Consider the following 16,665-nt stretch of genomic DNA (forward strand, 5'->3'; position numbering starts at 1 on the left):
CATTTTTTCCCCGCATTGTAATATATCTAATATGGCAATGTATCCTTTAATCGATGGCATTTTACGATTCACTGGAAGCAGTTTTCTTTCTTAGTCAATAAAATAGTAGTGCCTTTCAACTGACAGTGTCTTAGATTCAGAATTTTAGATTGCTTTTTGCACAGTGTTATTCCCGGGAAGGGATAAAGGTAAGGGAAACGAGTCAGACACCCTCCTCTTCTGGAAATGATATTCTGATGAGGGGGTATTCTGGAGGCAGATGATTTTTTTTTTTAAGTAGGTCATATAGGCCTTGGGCAAGAAAAAAGGATTTGAGAAGCTGAAAGAGGTCTTAAAAGAATCTAGTCCAGTGTCTTCATTTAAAGGAAATAGATTCACAAATATGATTTGAATTGTCTGAGGTCACAGAGTTAGAATAGGAACCTAGATTTCTCAGGATTCTAGCCCAATGCTGTTAATGTGACACTGGGTTTTCATGACCTACAGTCTGTAACCAAGATTTTGAAACCTCCCACCATCACTACTGAATTTCAATTTTATATCTAGTCTAACCTGCTTAGCCAGATATAAACTACTTGAATTTCCAGGGGTATACCCCATAGAAGGGGGAGAGACTTAGTAACTGTTTTAAAAGGGTTGTATGACTAAAGGTTAGCATCTCCTGAGTGTGTATGTATGCATAGATACACCCATAACCACACACAATGTGCTATTCTCCACTGTTTGTCTGAATCTACATCCAGCCTAATGACTGGGCACACACTTCCACTGACTGAGAGCCTTTTCTATTTTCTACAGCCTCCAGGCAGGCCTGCCCTCTTGAACTATGCTTGGTTTCCTCTTGCCTGCTGTGTTGAAGTATTTAAATGAGAGACTCTAGTCATTCAGGTATAGTAGGATCATACTGTGATAGCAGGGTAATTACAGCCAACTGGCTGACCAGAGCTGAAGTCAAGTATGACTGAGGAAACGTGAGACTCACATATGTAACTGGTATAGCAGAAACCTCTATGGCCTTAGAGAGAAATTCAGGTGCATATGAACCCATATATTTCTGTTAGAACAATCAAAATTTTATCTCAAACATTTTGGAATAACATGGGAATCACTAGAGGCAAATTTATTTTGTCTATAGGAATAATTAGCATTTGCATAAAAGTTGGGAAAGTACCCTTAAGGACAAGTAAGTGGAATCCTGCTGACCCCTCATTTTAGATTAATGTGTGTGTGTTCAGGAAACTTCACATTTTTGACTCACATCATTTATATATTTTTTCCTTTTTATAAAGAAAAATATTTTACCAATGATTTTGCATATTTATGTTCGCTTTATATTCCTATACATTAGAAGGACAATACTGTAAGGTACAGAAGGTCTTGACCCTGGAGTCAAGGCAATTCTGGGATTGAATCTTAGTAACATTGCTCACCAGCTGTGGGATTGCATGTAACGTATGTTACCACTCTAAGCTTCAGTTTCCTCATCTGAAAAATTAGTATAATACTACTTATTTCTTTAGCTGCATAAAGATTAGATGAGGAATTGATGTAAAGTACCTAATCCACAGTTGGTACAAAAATCGTAGTTATTATTATTATGATTTTTCTTAATGTATTCCATTATTCTTCAGTTTATTTTACTGGATTAGAGTATCTAGAGTATCATACACACCTTACATGTGTATGATGATCATCTATGAAACTTAACCTAAGTTAAGGGACAGTTTTTATATAATATTCAGACTTTCAAATTTTAGAAGTATTTTATTGATCTTTTGAAATACTGGGTTGGCCAAATTTCCATAGGATGTTATGGAAAAACCTGAATGAACTTCTTGGCCAACTCAGTATATTCCTTTCAAGATTTTATTCTTAAATCTTGTTTGGGTTTATTATTTGCAAAAACTGTGAAATAATATAATAAGCAATGTGGCAGACTGTATTTTCCAAAGACAGCCGCAATAATATCAGCTTCCCACTGATTCTTCTACAACGTGATCTTGCCTCTCACCCACCCCCTGGAATGTGGGTGGGCCCTAACTAAGACTGCTTGGATGAATAGAATATAGAGGAAGTGATGATGTGCCAGTTCCAAGCACGGCTCTTAAACAGTTTAGCAGCTTCTGTTTTCTGCCTGTTGGAGCACTGGCTCTCAGGACGCTCTGTCAAGGATCTTGGCCACCATGATGTGAAAAGCCCAAGCCACTTGGGGAGGCCACATGGGGGTGCTTGTGTCAGCTGAGCTCCCAAAAGCCAGCCAGCATCAACCGTCAGCCACGAGTGAGCCATCTCAAGACACCTGGCCCAGTGGAACCTTCAGATGACTCTAGCCCCTGATGTCATCTGCCGGCAACCGCATGAGAAACCAAAGGGAGAGCCCTCAACCTGAGCCCAGGTGACCCACAGAACTAGGAGAGATAATAATAAAGTGTTTTGGGGTGGTTTGTTACACAGTAATAGATAACCACAACAGGCATTGATTAAATACTGCCAGGTATCTCTGGCCTCCCAGACCCTCCCTGATGTATAAAACATATGGAAGTAAGTCATGTTCCCAGGCAACATAAATCGTTCATAAAGTCTCTTCCATAGTCAGGAGTCTTTATTAAGGGGTTGTGAATACGAATCGTTGATTCTCACAGCTTTTAGGTTTTTACCTATAATGTCAAACTTTCCTAAAATCTACTCTTCTATTTCAGATGTTTATATGAAAAACAGAGTTTCTACAAATGTTTCTAAATTACTTAGCCCCAAGACACTATCTAAATTCAAGGCACTAACCAATAGACACTCAATGTATGTCCAAACTATTCTGTTAATCAACTCTCATGTCATTTTGTTAATCAATTCTCATGATACATAATGAACAAATAATTTTCTAAAAACATTCCAAATCTTTCAAATGACCCATGTAAAACCAAAGATTATGGTAGTGGCTATATGGCCAAAGTAAAAATAGAAGCTAATAACAAATATTAAAATATTTTGAGCAAGGCTGCCTTTGCAAAAAATATCTACCTGTAAATACAGATACAGGCAATTCTGGTGAGCTGGTTATTTGAAGGAATTTGAACTTGAAAGTTTAATTCTGGCTTTGAGTTTCTAGTTCACTATAAGTGCACACAAACCAAGCATTTACTGAGGGTCTCTATCCAGGTTCCTTCCCTTTTAACTCGCCTTACTGCTGTCATCAGTAACAGCACTGATGTTCAGGTTTTGTTTATGGGAAAGAACTGCAGAAATGTTCTTTTTATTCCAAGCCCGACCTTCTACAGCAAGTGCTTCAAGGATTCTCTGGCTGTGAGTTTCTGCTGAATAGCTGAACGCACAACAGGAAAGGAGATGACTAAGCTACTAAAATCTAGTGTGCAGGTAAATTCTAAGCCATACTATTTGGAAAAATACCCCAAAATAACAAAAGATTAAGGTTGGTACATGTACCTGACTATTAGGAATTAGAATGTTGTGTTATATAAAAGGGTCCACTGAGACAACTTCATGTTTTTCTTATTTTAAAAAGTATTTTTTTGTGATGTGTAAATTTAAAACATCCAACTCACCACTTTCTATTTCCTCTTCATTGTCGTCCTCTAAGATGTTCACTGGGGCAGCGGATTCTCCTGCTTCCATCATACTTTTCAAAGCTTCAAGCTGTTCTGTTATTAAAAATAAACAAGAAGGAGATGGAGACAGGTGTTGGATCACTTATAAAATAGGTTTGAAGATCAACATGGAGAAGGAAATGAAAAGGGAAGGGAAACCTATTGTCGAGGCTCCTGAGGCTCAGCCATGGCCACTGTCTCCCCAGCCCTGGTGGCCTCGAGTCCTTAAGGCAAGTACAACAACCCTATCATCTATACACACTGAGCCACTATTAGAACGTGAGGGAAATGCCCCATATGCTGGTCACCAGGTTGAGAAGTCACAGCTCAGTCCCTGTGAAGGATTTGAAGCTTGATAACAAAAGCCCGGAATTTGGAGCATCTGGCACAGAGCAAGGTTTATGGACTGTTATGGTGAAGTGACAGAATAGAGACTGAAAAAGCTTCAAGAAAAAATATTTTTCTTTTATTAGTTGTGAACACATATAAAAGATGTCTAACAGCCAGCATTAAGAACATTGTTGGGGGGCTTCTCTGGTGGCGCCATGGTTAAGAATCTGCCTGCCGATGCAGGGGACACGGGTTTGAGCCCTGGTCTGGGAAGATCCCACATGCCGTGGAGCAGCTAGGCCCGTGCGCCACAACTACTGAGCCCGCGTGCTGCAACTACTGAAGCCCATGCACCTAGAGCCTGTGCTCCTCGACAAGAGAAGCCACCGCAATGAGAAGCCCACACACTGCAATGAAGAATAGCCCCTGCTCGCCGCAACTAGAGAAAGCCCGAGCGCAACACAGAAGACCCAATGCAGTCAAAAAAAAAAAAAAGAATATCGTTGGGAAACAGGCACTCTTCATATATTATAGTGAGGGTATAAACTGGTACAACTTTTCTGAAAGTCAGTATAACAAGATACATATGATATAAAATGTGTACATGCTTTGGCCAACCAACTCTAATTGTACCAAGGAGAAGGCTGCATGAATGTACAAAATGAACAGCCAAACATGTTTACCATTGTTGTTCTCATAGCAATGAAAATCCATCAACTTGGATCTGTTTAAATTACACTATGTGCCACATAATAAATTCTGTATAGTGTTTCATACACTAGAATCAAAAAAAAATTTATACATAAGAATTAAAATTAGTATGTAGATTTATATCCTACTGGATATGAGTATACTTCATTGGTTGAATTAAAAATGACTAAAAATCAGTATATTTAACATGATCCCAGTTTTGTTAAAAATGCGTGTATATGTTAAAAGTGTACATGTGTACATGTGTCTCTAATACATGTATATGTGTGTAAAATATATAATTTAGTGCTATTTTATTATATTTTTCTTTGCTGTTTTCATTTTCCTATAGCATTATTGCTTTTGCAATAAACATAAACGAGCTAAAATAGTTAAAAATTTTAATTTAGAATAACCAAGGGGAAAACCACAATGCAATCATACCAATATTTGATGCTATTCGTTCACTGAACTAAGAGATTTGTTGGAAGAAAATATTTTCAAAGAAAATGTTCTGGGAAAACACAGTGGGGGCAATGTCTAGATAAAATCATCTCCCCCCACCCCCCGACCACACACACATTCACACTCGCGTATTACCTAGGATCCCTAGATATGTATATATCACAGGGAAAAGTGCAAAGGGAAGCTTTTAAAGAAGGCTTTAGAGTGTATAAAATGATAAAGTGCTAGTTCCTTATACCTGACAAATTCTAAAATGCTTCTTTTGCTTTCTTCTCATCTTTCCTTGGGACTCCTCCAAATTCTGATCTATGAATATATGAATATGTTTTCCCACTGCAGGAAGGGGTTGATGTGGAACCTAAACTTGAATAAAAATGTGGCAACTTTTCTCTGCACAGTATATAGAACATCACCACTAGACCTGCTTTCCCCTCAATCCGTGGTGTTAAAGTATATTTCATTCTAGATAGCTGAATTGTCTCAACATGCAAGATACGTATGCTTCTGCCATAGATGAGTGTATTTGACTTACTTTTTTCAACCTCAGATTTCAGCCGTTTATTTTTGATGAGTATTTTTCTTTTGAGGTCATTTGGGGATGGCAAAGGCCTGCCTGGTTCCAGCTAGAGACAAAGAGAAAAGGCTGAATTCACGACAGGGTTGTACTTCTCCCTTCTCATTCCCAGCCCAGAATGAGCAGAAGGCCAACCAACATCCACTAGATGGCAGTCTGCACAGTTTTACACTTTCATTCTGCAACCCAAACTAGCCTGAGCCTTGCCTTACACTAAGGCAGCAAATTTGGCATCCACAGGGTCTCTAGAGCTTTGCAGAGCTACTCCACGTTCCCCAGGGAGTGGGGTCTGACCTACAGTGGTCTTGGGGAAAGGGGTCCAGCTCAACCCCAGACCTTGCTGCCTTTAAGTACCTGGTAAAGTACAAGAGGTGATGGGGTCAGCTGGGGTCAGAGGTGCCCTCCCAGGCAAAGTCAAGAGGCTCCTGAGCCCCCCCAAGTGTTGGGCTGTACAGTAAGCTGGTCTGCTCAGTAGGGTGATCCATCTTCAATGCTTGGGATTGTGGCTTTGTGGGTTCAATAAGAGAATTAAGAAGGAAGTGGTCCTAATTATTGAAATCTGACCTCTATTATGGTTTCATTGGCTTGGATTAATGTCTGCAAAGGGGATGTTCCTTTATTTGATTACTTCTGATCCACAGAACTGTGTTGTATCCAGTCATCCATTCCCCATCCCCCCACCATCCATCTATATACCCACCTACCCTTCCACGTGTCCACTCATTTTCCAAACTAATTTTTATACTATCTGTACATGCAAGGCACCGTGCCTTCCTATGTCAGTCCTGACTCAAATGAAACCCTCTGCCGAAATTCTGCTCCTTTTGGGAAGCCTGCTGTAACCAGTACACTCCAAGTGATCTCTTCTGCACCTGGATATTGGCAATAAATATTCACCACACTAAAGCCCATCTGTTTTAGTTACGGTTTTACATTTGTATACTGTGCCCTCCTTCCAGGACTGAAAGTTCCGTAGTTCAGATCTTAATCTCATTTATATTGCCTATACCTCCCATAATCTCTCATGTATGTGCACATCACAAAGAATGCAGAGATCTTTCCGTAAAAGCCAGCACCTTAGTCTAACAAAGAAAATAAAACAAACAAAGGGCCTAGGTAAAAAATAAAATAAAATAAAGCAAGCATGTTTCTTAGTTTAGGTTCCCTTAGAATCAGTCTGAGACAAAGAGGAAAGTACCAGTAATTTATCTGGGGGGCAGCTCCAGGGAACTCCAGCAGAGGAGTAGGAAAGTGAGAAAAAGAAGACAGGCAGCCATGAAGGTTGTGCTATCAGGCAAGTTGTCACTGTGGACGGGAGCATGATCCCACTGGGGAACTTGGGGGGACAGTGGGGACCATGTGCCCGGAGTCATCCCGCCTGAGGAATGAGGGAACACGGGGCGGGGGTTGGTAATTCTCTGGTACTTCTGGCCTCACTTTCCTGTGTGCGCAGAGCTCCAGGGACCAGAGCGTCCCCCCAGCAGCAGCTGCAGGTGCTGGCGGTGGAGATCAGGTCGGTGTGCAGGGAAGCAGGAAGCACTGCCAGGATGTGGGCAGGGCCCCTGCAGCCAAAGCTTCAGCAGGCTGAAAATATCCTCCTATATCTTTTTTCAGTTCCCAAAGATGTACTTCTGCAAAACTCACTGTTAAACTACCTGATGTGTTCCCAGGTAGCACGGAGCACCTTCCCCCTTTAGTCATGGCGATGTTCTATTGCTGCTTCGGGCTACTGTGTTTGGGCCTATTAGCTGCTCATCAACAGTGGGGCAAAATATTTCACTACTGTAGAGGGTTTCATACTTTCTTTCACTCCAGTAGCTTTCGTGTTACTCCCAACATCTTGGGAGAGTGGATCTTAACCACTTGGGGGTTATGGATCCTGGTAAAAATCTGATGAACTCTCTGGAATGACTGTATTCAAAACAGCAAACTGTATGCAGTTAGAATGAGTTCACAGACCCCACAAAGCCTATCTATGGGGAACAGGTTAAAAATTCTTTGTTTGATGAAGGAATTAGTAGGTGTAAAAATGAAGCTCGAAATAGTGCATATAACATTGCCCAAGAGTTTATTTTGGACTTAGGAGCTTGAACTTCTGGCTTGTGACTTGATCCAGGGAACTTCCCATAGCAACAGGCTCCCGTGGGTGCGGAACCCTGGCTGCACATTTGATTTACCTGGAGAGCACTTAAAAAACACCAGGATCTGGCTGAACTCGAATCAATTTCAGAATCTCTGAGTGGGGCTGTGGCAGAGGTATGTTTCACGGTTCCCCCAGGCGATTCTAACCTGTCACTGAACTTGACAATGATCACCAACTCTAGACTCCTGGCCAGTGCGCACTTTGTGAAATTTTAGGACAGAGGTCTCAGAAGCCATAGAGACCCCATGATCTTCTGAATAAAACTGAGCCAGATGTTTACTTTATGCCTCTCTCTACACACCCCTCTGAAGCACAATGGAAGCTTCCCATACCAACGAATTGAAATACACATGAAGATCTTTAACATTAGTCCTCCAGAACTACTTGGCCCTTCAGAAATGAATTTCAAAACAAATCCATTCATGTTAGAAATATGGTTTGCTAAAAATACATACTGGATGTGATTCAAGTGCTTGTTTCAACAGGAGATCTCCAAATAGATCTTCGCAATATTTGGACATCTTGTACTGTTGATATTTGCTAGAGGGAAAGAACCAACATTTGTAAATTCAAACATCCATTAACTGTCCAGAATAAGAATAAGAAACATCCATTCCTAGCGATTAAAAACTCTCACTCTGCAAAATGTTTGATTGTCCTCTTGATGCTAATGGGTTAACTGGTGTAGTTTTAAAAGAAGTCGATTCTTCCCCCAAACTAAGAGTTGGTAAGCAGAGTAAAAAGTGTCTTTCAAGTTCATCAAGTCTGACTACAAACATACTGCCAAGTCTTCCAACTCAATGGAACATCGAGCAAGGTGTCCTGCTCTCTGAACTTTTGTTTAGAGGAAGCATTTCTAAAACACATTAACATGACTTTTTTTTTTTTCTTTTCTTTTGTGGAAGTGGTGAGAGGTAGTGGTTTGAGTTTCTTCTCTTTTTTTTTTTCCCCCATAAGACTATGTGTACTTACCACTTCACAAAAGAAACTATTCGGTTATTCAAAAAGATGTAGAGCAGGGGTGGGGAATGGGGATTAGGAAACAACACTTAGAGACTTGGAGTAGAATGAATCATTATACCTGCAGTGATTTTCAAAGGAGAGAATTACAGGATATTCAGATGTGACAAATGCAGTTTCCTTGATGGCTTGAATAACATCCTTGAAAGATAAAGAGTGTTAATGAGAGAGGAGAGAAAAAAAATTAAGGTACCTGAAACCAATTGGAGACTATTAATTTGAGCTTTTCAGAAAGTCAGTTTTGGCAATTAAGACCTGGAGAACCCATTTACTGCTACAGACTGAGTCCCCTGTGGTTAGACCCAGGCACAGTTCATGGTTAATGACACTTTTTTTCAAAGCTACTTTTACTTCTCCAAAATTAGGGTGCTAGTAACTGACAAGACATTTCACCTAAATGGCAGTGCAGTTCCTTGCTTGATAATCTGCCAAGATGGGTTCAGAGCTCACCTTTCTCACTGAGGAGCAGGTGAGATTTCTGCACAGAGATTTTCACAGCAGACCCCTCTCCTTCCCCTCTCGCCTCGAGGAGAAATGTGTTGGTTAAAACCTCAGGACTGTTAGAAGCTTTTATTGACTTTCCTCTGCCTTTTCGCACCAGAGTTGGGCTACATTTCATTAATTCAATGAAGACTCCTGTGAATTGATGTGACATTTGCAATATCCCTTGTTTTGTATCACCCTGGTAGTTAACCATGGGGCAAGTCCCATCATTCTGTTAGTTGGGAAAATATTTGACAATAGCTATCTAGGGAAGTCCATTGGAAAGAGTAATGGCCTAGGCTAGACAATCTTGGAGTATTTTACTGAGCATTCTTATGGCTCAGGTGGTCCTTTAGCTATTCTTGCTTGAAGTTTCTTCTCAGGCAAAAATGCCTTGAGTCACTTCCCAAGTGACCTTGATTATCCACTAGAGTTGACCTAGAATTACTCCTTTAGGAGAATCTTGGCTCTGCCCATGGTTTCTTCTTTGCTCACCTCCAAGCTGAGAGGGAAGAACTTCCTTTTGAGCTTCAGCTTCCCTATTAGGCTCCTTAATTCTATGAAAAAAGATGTCAACCCTTGCTGTCAGTTTGGTGGCTATGCAAACTCATGGCTTCCCACTTGAACATACTCTTGGTACTTCTCAGGAAATGTAAACTTGAATTGATTGATGTTCAAAACTCACCAAGATCTTGGCTAAGAGAAGTGATATGCATGGAGGGTCACGGGTCTAGGGTCTAGGTGTCTGTTTTTAAAAACACTCTTGGTGGGACTTCCCTGGTGGCACAGTGGTTAAGAATCTGCCTGCCAATGCAGGAGACACAGATTCAATCCCTGGTCCGGGAAGATCCCACATGCCACAGAGCAGCTACGCCCATGCACCGCAACTACTGAGCCTGTGCTCTAGAGCCTGTGAGCCACAACTACTGAAGCCCATGTGCCTAGAGCTTGTGCTCCGCAACAAGAGAAGCCACCGCAATGAGAAGCCTGTGCACCGCAACAAAGAGTAGCCCCCACTCGCTGCATAGAGAAAGCCTGCACGTAGCAACAAAGACCCAATGCAGCCAAAAATAAGTAAATAAAACAAATAAATCTATTAAAAAACAAAACAAAACAACCCCAGTGATTTTCCACATGTTGGCAGAGTTGAGAACCATTGATCCAGAGGCTGAAATAACTCTCCTGAGTTATACGAAACTGACAGAGGTTGACGTACTTGACATATTGTCCAACCACAGAATTTCATTTTTTCACTTGTCTTTTGGCAGGACATCACTGGAGCATATTGAGGAACTTGCTAAGAAACCAACCTTCAAATTGTACATAGAGATCACCAAAAGGCCATGACTGAAATCCAGTTTATAAAAGTGTAGATTACATTCTGTGAGGATCTTACGGGGGGCGACTTCTATCTGGTGTCAGTACTGGGGAATAACTGTGCTTCTCTGGACTAACTACTCTGTATGTATCTTACAAATCCTGTGAATTATCATGTTTCTCTCCTTGCACTGAATTCAAAAAAGTCTGGAGCCCAATTTGTGGTATGGCTTGAAAGTTTATAGGATCTCTTGACAAGCATTCATTAAACTCTAATCTCACTATCTTACTTTCTTACCCATATAGGCACTATTTATAATCTATTTTATTTCCTGTATTCTATTTATCTTTTTATTCCACTTTGAAAGTCCTTCAGAAAAAATGCAAAGTAAGTAAGCACAAAAATAGATAAGAAAATGAAAGACTGTTTTTAAAGTAAGTGGAACAAGGGAGGTTCTGCCGGAGAAATCTCATTATATGGCACTGTCACCATTTGAAAGCAGAAAAAGTAGCATGAAGGAAATATTAAGTAGAGAAAACATTTTTCTTGACTTTCTCTGAAAAACTGGAAGAATGGAATATAAAGGTAAGATGCTTGAGAAGATGAATAATTTGTTTTCTCCACTCTGTCTGTGTTTCCACAATAGTTTGGAAAAGGCAATGGTGAGGTAATTTTAAAACTTACCTTGGAACCCTCCTACACGGTGGTTGGGAATGTAAATTGGTGCAGTCACTATGGAAAACAGTATGGAGGTCCCTTAAAAAGCTAAAAGTAGAGCTACCATGTTATCCAGCAATATCACTCCTGGGTATATATCCGGAAAAAATTCCAATTCAAAAAGATATATACACCCCAATGTTCATAGCAGCACTATTAACAATAACCAAGACATGGAAGCAACCTAAATGTCCATCGACAAAGAAATGGATAAAGAAGATGTGGTACATATATACACAATGGAATACTACTCAGCCATAAAAAAGAATGAAATCACACCACTTGCAGCAACATGGATGGACCTAGAGATTATCATACTGAATGAAGTAGGTCAGAAAGAGCAAGACAAATACCATATGATATCACTTATATGTGGAATCTAAAATATGACACAAATGAACTTATTTATGAAACAGTTTTTCTATGTCTGTGAGTCTGTTTCTAACAGTTACCAAAGGGGAAAGGGGGTGGGGAGGGATAAATTAGGAGGTTGGAACTAGCAGATATAAACTACTATATATAAAATAAACAACAAGGTCCTACTGTATGGCATAGGGAACTATATTTAATATCCTATAATAAACCATAATGAAAAAGAATATGTATATATATGTATAACTGATCACTTTGCTGTACAGCAGAAACGAATACAACATTGTAAATCAACTATACTTCAATTAAAAAAAAAAGAAACACTTACCTTAAAAAGGATATCTGTGCACATTGCTTTTCCATGAGTTATTATTGGTTCTTGGTCCTCACCTTTTCCATCCCAACAGTCAAGTTCAACACATCTAGGAACATTGTGATTTACCAATATTAAACCTTTACAATAAAATAGTGTGTGTACAAATGAAAAGACATCAGAATAATTTGTTTTCTATAGAAGTAGAAAATGGAATGAAGGAAGTAACACGATTATTTTTTGGAGGATGCAGGTTAAAATTGCACCAGATTGGTGTCATCAAAAAGGGACTGTCAGAGATTAAGAGAGAAAAGAGATGTAACAAGCAGTGAGGTTCTGGATGAAATCCTAGTTGTGACAAAGCTGTAATAAAGGACAATTTGAGGACAACTGGGAAAATTTAGATATGGGCTGGGTTTTATAGGATGTTAAAGAATACTGTAAAAATTTTGTAGGTGGGATGATGTTACTTTGGCCATAAATTAAAATGTTCTCATTGTTTCAGTGACTCATATTTAAGCATTCAGAAACAGATGTAGTGATGTAGTTAAAGTCCTTTAACATATTTCCATACACACAGAAAACAGTGAGTTGAAAAATTAAGTATTGGTCATCGACAATCAAGAAACCAATCATAATGTAACTACATTTCTTATTTTTCACTTTCTGCATTTTTACCATATTTTAAACCTCAAATATTTTCCTATTTCTGTAAAATTAAAGCCATTTAAAATAATCTTTATGATCTGAGAATGAAATTTTAGAACTTTGAACATTAAGTAAAGCTAAATTTGCAAGTGTCTATGACCAACAGGAAACTTAGCATGACTTCTTAAAATATGCTATCTTTTTGGTAATGTTGGGGGAATATTTTAAATTTACAGTAAAAAAAAAAAAAACATCTTTTGACCCATAGGAGGACTCTAGACCTTCTGGAACAGATACCAATTTTCCTTTCTCAAGGTTAAATGGCCATCATAATCCATTAAAGAGAAAGACAAATGTCCTTTTCACTGTGAATGCTACTTCCTATTTTTCAGAGAAAACTAAATTCAATTGAAGAGCATCAAATCCAAAGAAGAAACAGTGTCTTGAGTTTCTGACCTGCAACCAGCCAGGAGGACCTGTCTGTACATTTCTACTGAAGACTTCCCACCAAACTGTCTGCCAGTGAGATAGGTGTTGTGGGAAGAGCTGATGAAGTAGTGAGCCAGAGGGTGGTCCATTTCTTGGTAAAGCTCTAGGCGATCTAGGAAGACTGGGGCATTTTCATCTGACATCAGGTATCTGCAAAACCCATCACTTGATATTTGGCCTGGGGGGAAAAGGAATATCATGGTAGACTTATGGCTCTGAAGATACACATCTCATGTTTTATTTATGACATTTGAGGCAACTTAAACAGGAGGAGTAAAAACTTCTTCATAGTCTCTTTCCCAAGAACTTTCGTCTTTCAGAACTTGAACGAAGTACCCGCATTGCATAAGTAATCTAATGCTTTCCACAAATAGGAGGCATCTGCTTTCACATCCATGATGGCAAAACAATCAGTTCCCTAAGTTCAAAAGTGCAGCACCAGGAGCCAGATTGGAGAAGGGATGAGTGGCCTCTCTGGATTCAAATAATTCCATTTTCCTATTTCATCTAAAAAATAGGATATGGGACCAGTGAGATGAGTATTCAGTGGTCATTGAAACGTGATCCCAAGAGCCACCACTCATCTCAATCACACCTTTGTGACATGGGACAGGGCCGGTGTCAATATTTCTGCATCTTCTCCTACCCTGTCAACCATCAACAGCTTCAGCTTCTTGCATTTACTTAAGCATTTCCAAGTTACAAGCTGGTTTCAAGCTTACAGAAAAGTACAGATAATAGCAGGATAAACAGCTATACCACAGCCTTGTTAGATCTTAACCTTTTCCTTTATTTGCTTTACATTTTTTAAAGAAATGCATAATTACAGATGCCCATGAAGCACCCTGTGTGCCCCACCTCAACTCCATTCAATTCCATCTTTTTATTCCTAGGTAGACAGCCAATAATCTAGTTTTTGTGTTTAACATTCCCAAAGTGGTTCTGTAACTTTATATGCATTTATCCAAAAAGTAGGTAGTTTTGACTATTTTAAAATTTATATAAAAGTTACCCCATTATTTGCATTTGCAGCTTGCCATTTTTTCTGTTTTCTTGTGACTTATCTAGTTAATATAAGTAGCTCTTGTTCATTTATTTTTCACTGAGTAATGTATAGTAGAAGTATGCAGTGTGTAGAGTGTAAAGTAGTCCATATGTGAATATACCACAATTCATTATCCATCATTCTGTTGATGGATATTTAGGTCATTCTATTTATAACTAAACGAACTGCAGTAAAAATTTGTGTGTCTATCTCCTTGGACACATACATTTATACTTTCCCAGGCACTGTGATAGATGCAGGATAGAAGAAACAGACAAGCCCTACCTTCATGAAACTCATATACTATGGGTGAGAGAACAAATAAATTAAAAAATAAATATAATGTTATGAAAATGCTAGAAGGAAACAGAAAGCAGGGTAGGAAAGCAATCAAGAATGACCAGGATGCTGTGTTTGCTATGTGGCCAGCAAAAGTCCTTCTGACGAGGTCACATTCATGCATGGGGAGCAAGCCCCATGCACCCCTGGGGCTGCCCCATCCTAGACAGAAAGGTCAGCAAGTGCAGAGACCATGTGATGGAGGGGAAAGTAGCTAGAAATGAAGAATCCAAATCCAAATCTACATCGGTTGGACTTTAGTCTTCACTAAGTACTTTGGATCTTATTCTGAGTGTGCTGGGAAGTTTTTGGAGCATTTTGAAGAGTGGAAGAACATAATTAGATTTGATTTTAAAAGGTTTACTATGGCTGCTGTGTGGTACATAAATCGTAGGGCATTGAGGAAAGGAGAAGACTAGTTAGAAGTCAGCTGGCCTCATCTAGGGAGAGATGATGTAGGATCTGATAGTCCAGTAAGTGTGGAGACGGTGAGAAGTGATTTATTTTCAGGATAGATCTTGCAGGTTTTGTTGATGGATCAGAGATGATGTGAAAGAATAAACAAGTCAAGGATGATTCCAAGAGTTTTGGCATGAAAAGCTGGGTGAGTCATGGTACCATTTTCTAGGCTGGGAAAGGGACAGGTCTGTGGATGGGGACAATCAAAGCATATTATGTGTGTGTGTGTGTATATATATATATATATATATATATATATATATATATTTGAAATGTCCACTCAGCATCCAAATGGAGAGGTCTACTATACAGGTCTGTAGTTTAAGAGACAGATTAGGAGTGGAGAGTTTAATCTGAAAGTCATGTGTGTATAGAAGAAACTTAAAGCCATTGGCTTGGATGAGCTCATTCAAGGAGTGAGGATAGAAGGAGCAGAGATCTGAGGACTGAGCAAGGCCACTCTGACACCAGACTCGGGAAAGACATGGGACACTCTCTAGGGTACATACTTGGAAGTAAAGAGGCTGGGCTGTAGGAGAGGCATATTTTCCACTTTATTATTGACAAAATATTCATCAAGGTGGTTGTTTGTACCCATTTACACACTCAGCATAGTTGATAAGAATGCCTTTGGCACCACATTCTCACCCATACTTGATAATGACAGACTTTAACATTTCTGTCATATGTGAAATGGTGAAGCTATGCTTTTTAGATGTGTCAGTGGTAATTTCATAGACTTTTAGGACCTGGGAGGAACTTATACATAATAAGACACACCTCTATCATAACATTTATCACACTACCAAGGCACTACTGAGTCATAGGTCTTTCTCCTTCAGTAGATCACAACCGCCTTATTTCATTTTGAATCCCCAGCACCTAGCACAGTGCTTGGCTGTGCCTATAAGGATTGAAAGCAGGCGACAGAAATACTAGCTGAATGACTGCATGAACGCCACCATCTTACAAGCAGGGAAACTGAGGTCTAGGAATACAGTTCCTTGCTCAAGGTCACACAGCAACAGGGGATGCAACAAAAATCACATCACCTCCCACCACTGCAAAGTACTAGATTTTCTGCCAAGCCACTCCTCCCTTCACTTAAATCACATGCCATGTGGACTTAATTATGATACTCAGGATATTGATAAAGAGGTAAGTAATGAAGCAGTCTTTCTGAAAATAGATATTTGAGACCCTAGCAGAAAAGTGTAAATGTATGACTATAACCAAGGGAAAACTCTGTTGGGCTTGGAAAAATATCAGGGGTAAGGCCACATGGTATGGTGGGCCAGGCATGCATGTAAATGGGTTCTATGTGGGTCCAGAGAACGTATAAATCTTTCAGCCACACTCACTGAGGTACAAAAAAAAAAGAACCTCTATTCTAAAGAGGAGAAAACTGAGGCCATGATACTCATGGGCAGATGGGACAGAAAGAACTTAACCTAGATCTCCCTTCACTCTCCACCGAGACATAAGGCCAGAGACTCCAGATCAGGTATCTCCTGGCACTCCCTGGAGATACTCTATCAGCATCATCGCTCCCATCCTTTGCAGGTGTTTCTCATGGCTATAGAACCAATCTTAACTTTCCTCTCCATACCTTTCCTTTGTTAAATGTTGGAATGAACAACACATTGTTTCCAAAGTTT

At 39.6% G+C, this 16,665-nt stretch overlaps 1 protein-coding gene across 14 annotated transcripts in view; it reads right to left on the bottom strand.

The window, feature by feature from the left end:
- The window catches only part of PLCB4 (phospholipase C beta 4), a 422,343-nt gene that overhangs the window by 70,117 nt on the left and 335,561 nt on the right, over nucleotides 1-16,665 (bottom strand). For all 14 annotated transcript variants that reach the window (XR_012326219.1, XM_073792668.1, XM_073792669.1 and 11 more), the window contains 6 exons: nucleotides 13,132-13,342; nucleotides 12,043-12,136; nucleotides 8,886-8,965; nucleotides 8,260-8,344; nucleotides 5,620-5,710; nucleotides 3,561-3,656 (listed from right to left, as the gene is read on the bottom strand). Coding sequence is in view for 13 of the 14 variants with exons in the window: in XM_073792668.1 (XP_073648769.1) it covers nucleotides 3,561-3,656; nucleotides 5,620-5,710; nucleotides 8,260-8,344; nucleotides 8,886-8,965; nucleotides 12,043-12,136; nucleotides 13,132-13,342 (657 nt within the window). In the remaining variant the exon portion in view is untranslated. The remainder of the gene's footprint in view (nucleotides 1-3,560; nucleotides 3,657-5,619; nucleotides 5,711-8,259; nucleotides 8,345-8,885; nucleotides 8,966-12,042; nucleotides 12,137-13,131; nucleotides 13,343-16,665) is intronic.

This window comes from Tursiops truncatus, chromosome 15 (genome assembly GCF_011762595.2).
Source record: "Tursiops truncatus isolate mTurTru1 chromosome 15, mTurTru1.mat.Y, whole genome shotgun sequence".
Classification (NCBI taxonomy): Eukaryota; Metazoa; Chordata; class Mammalia; order Artiodactyla; family Delphinidae; genus Tursiops; species Tursiops truncatus.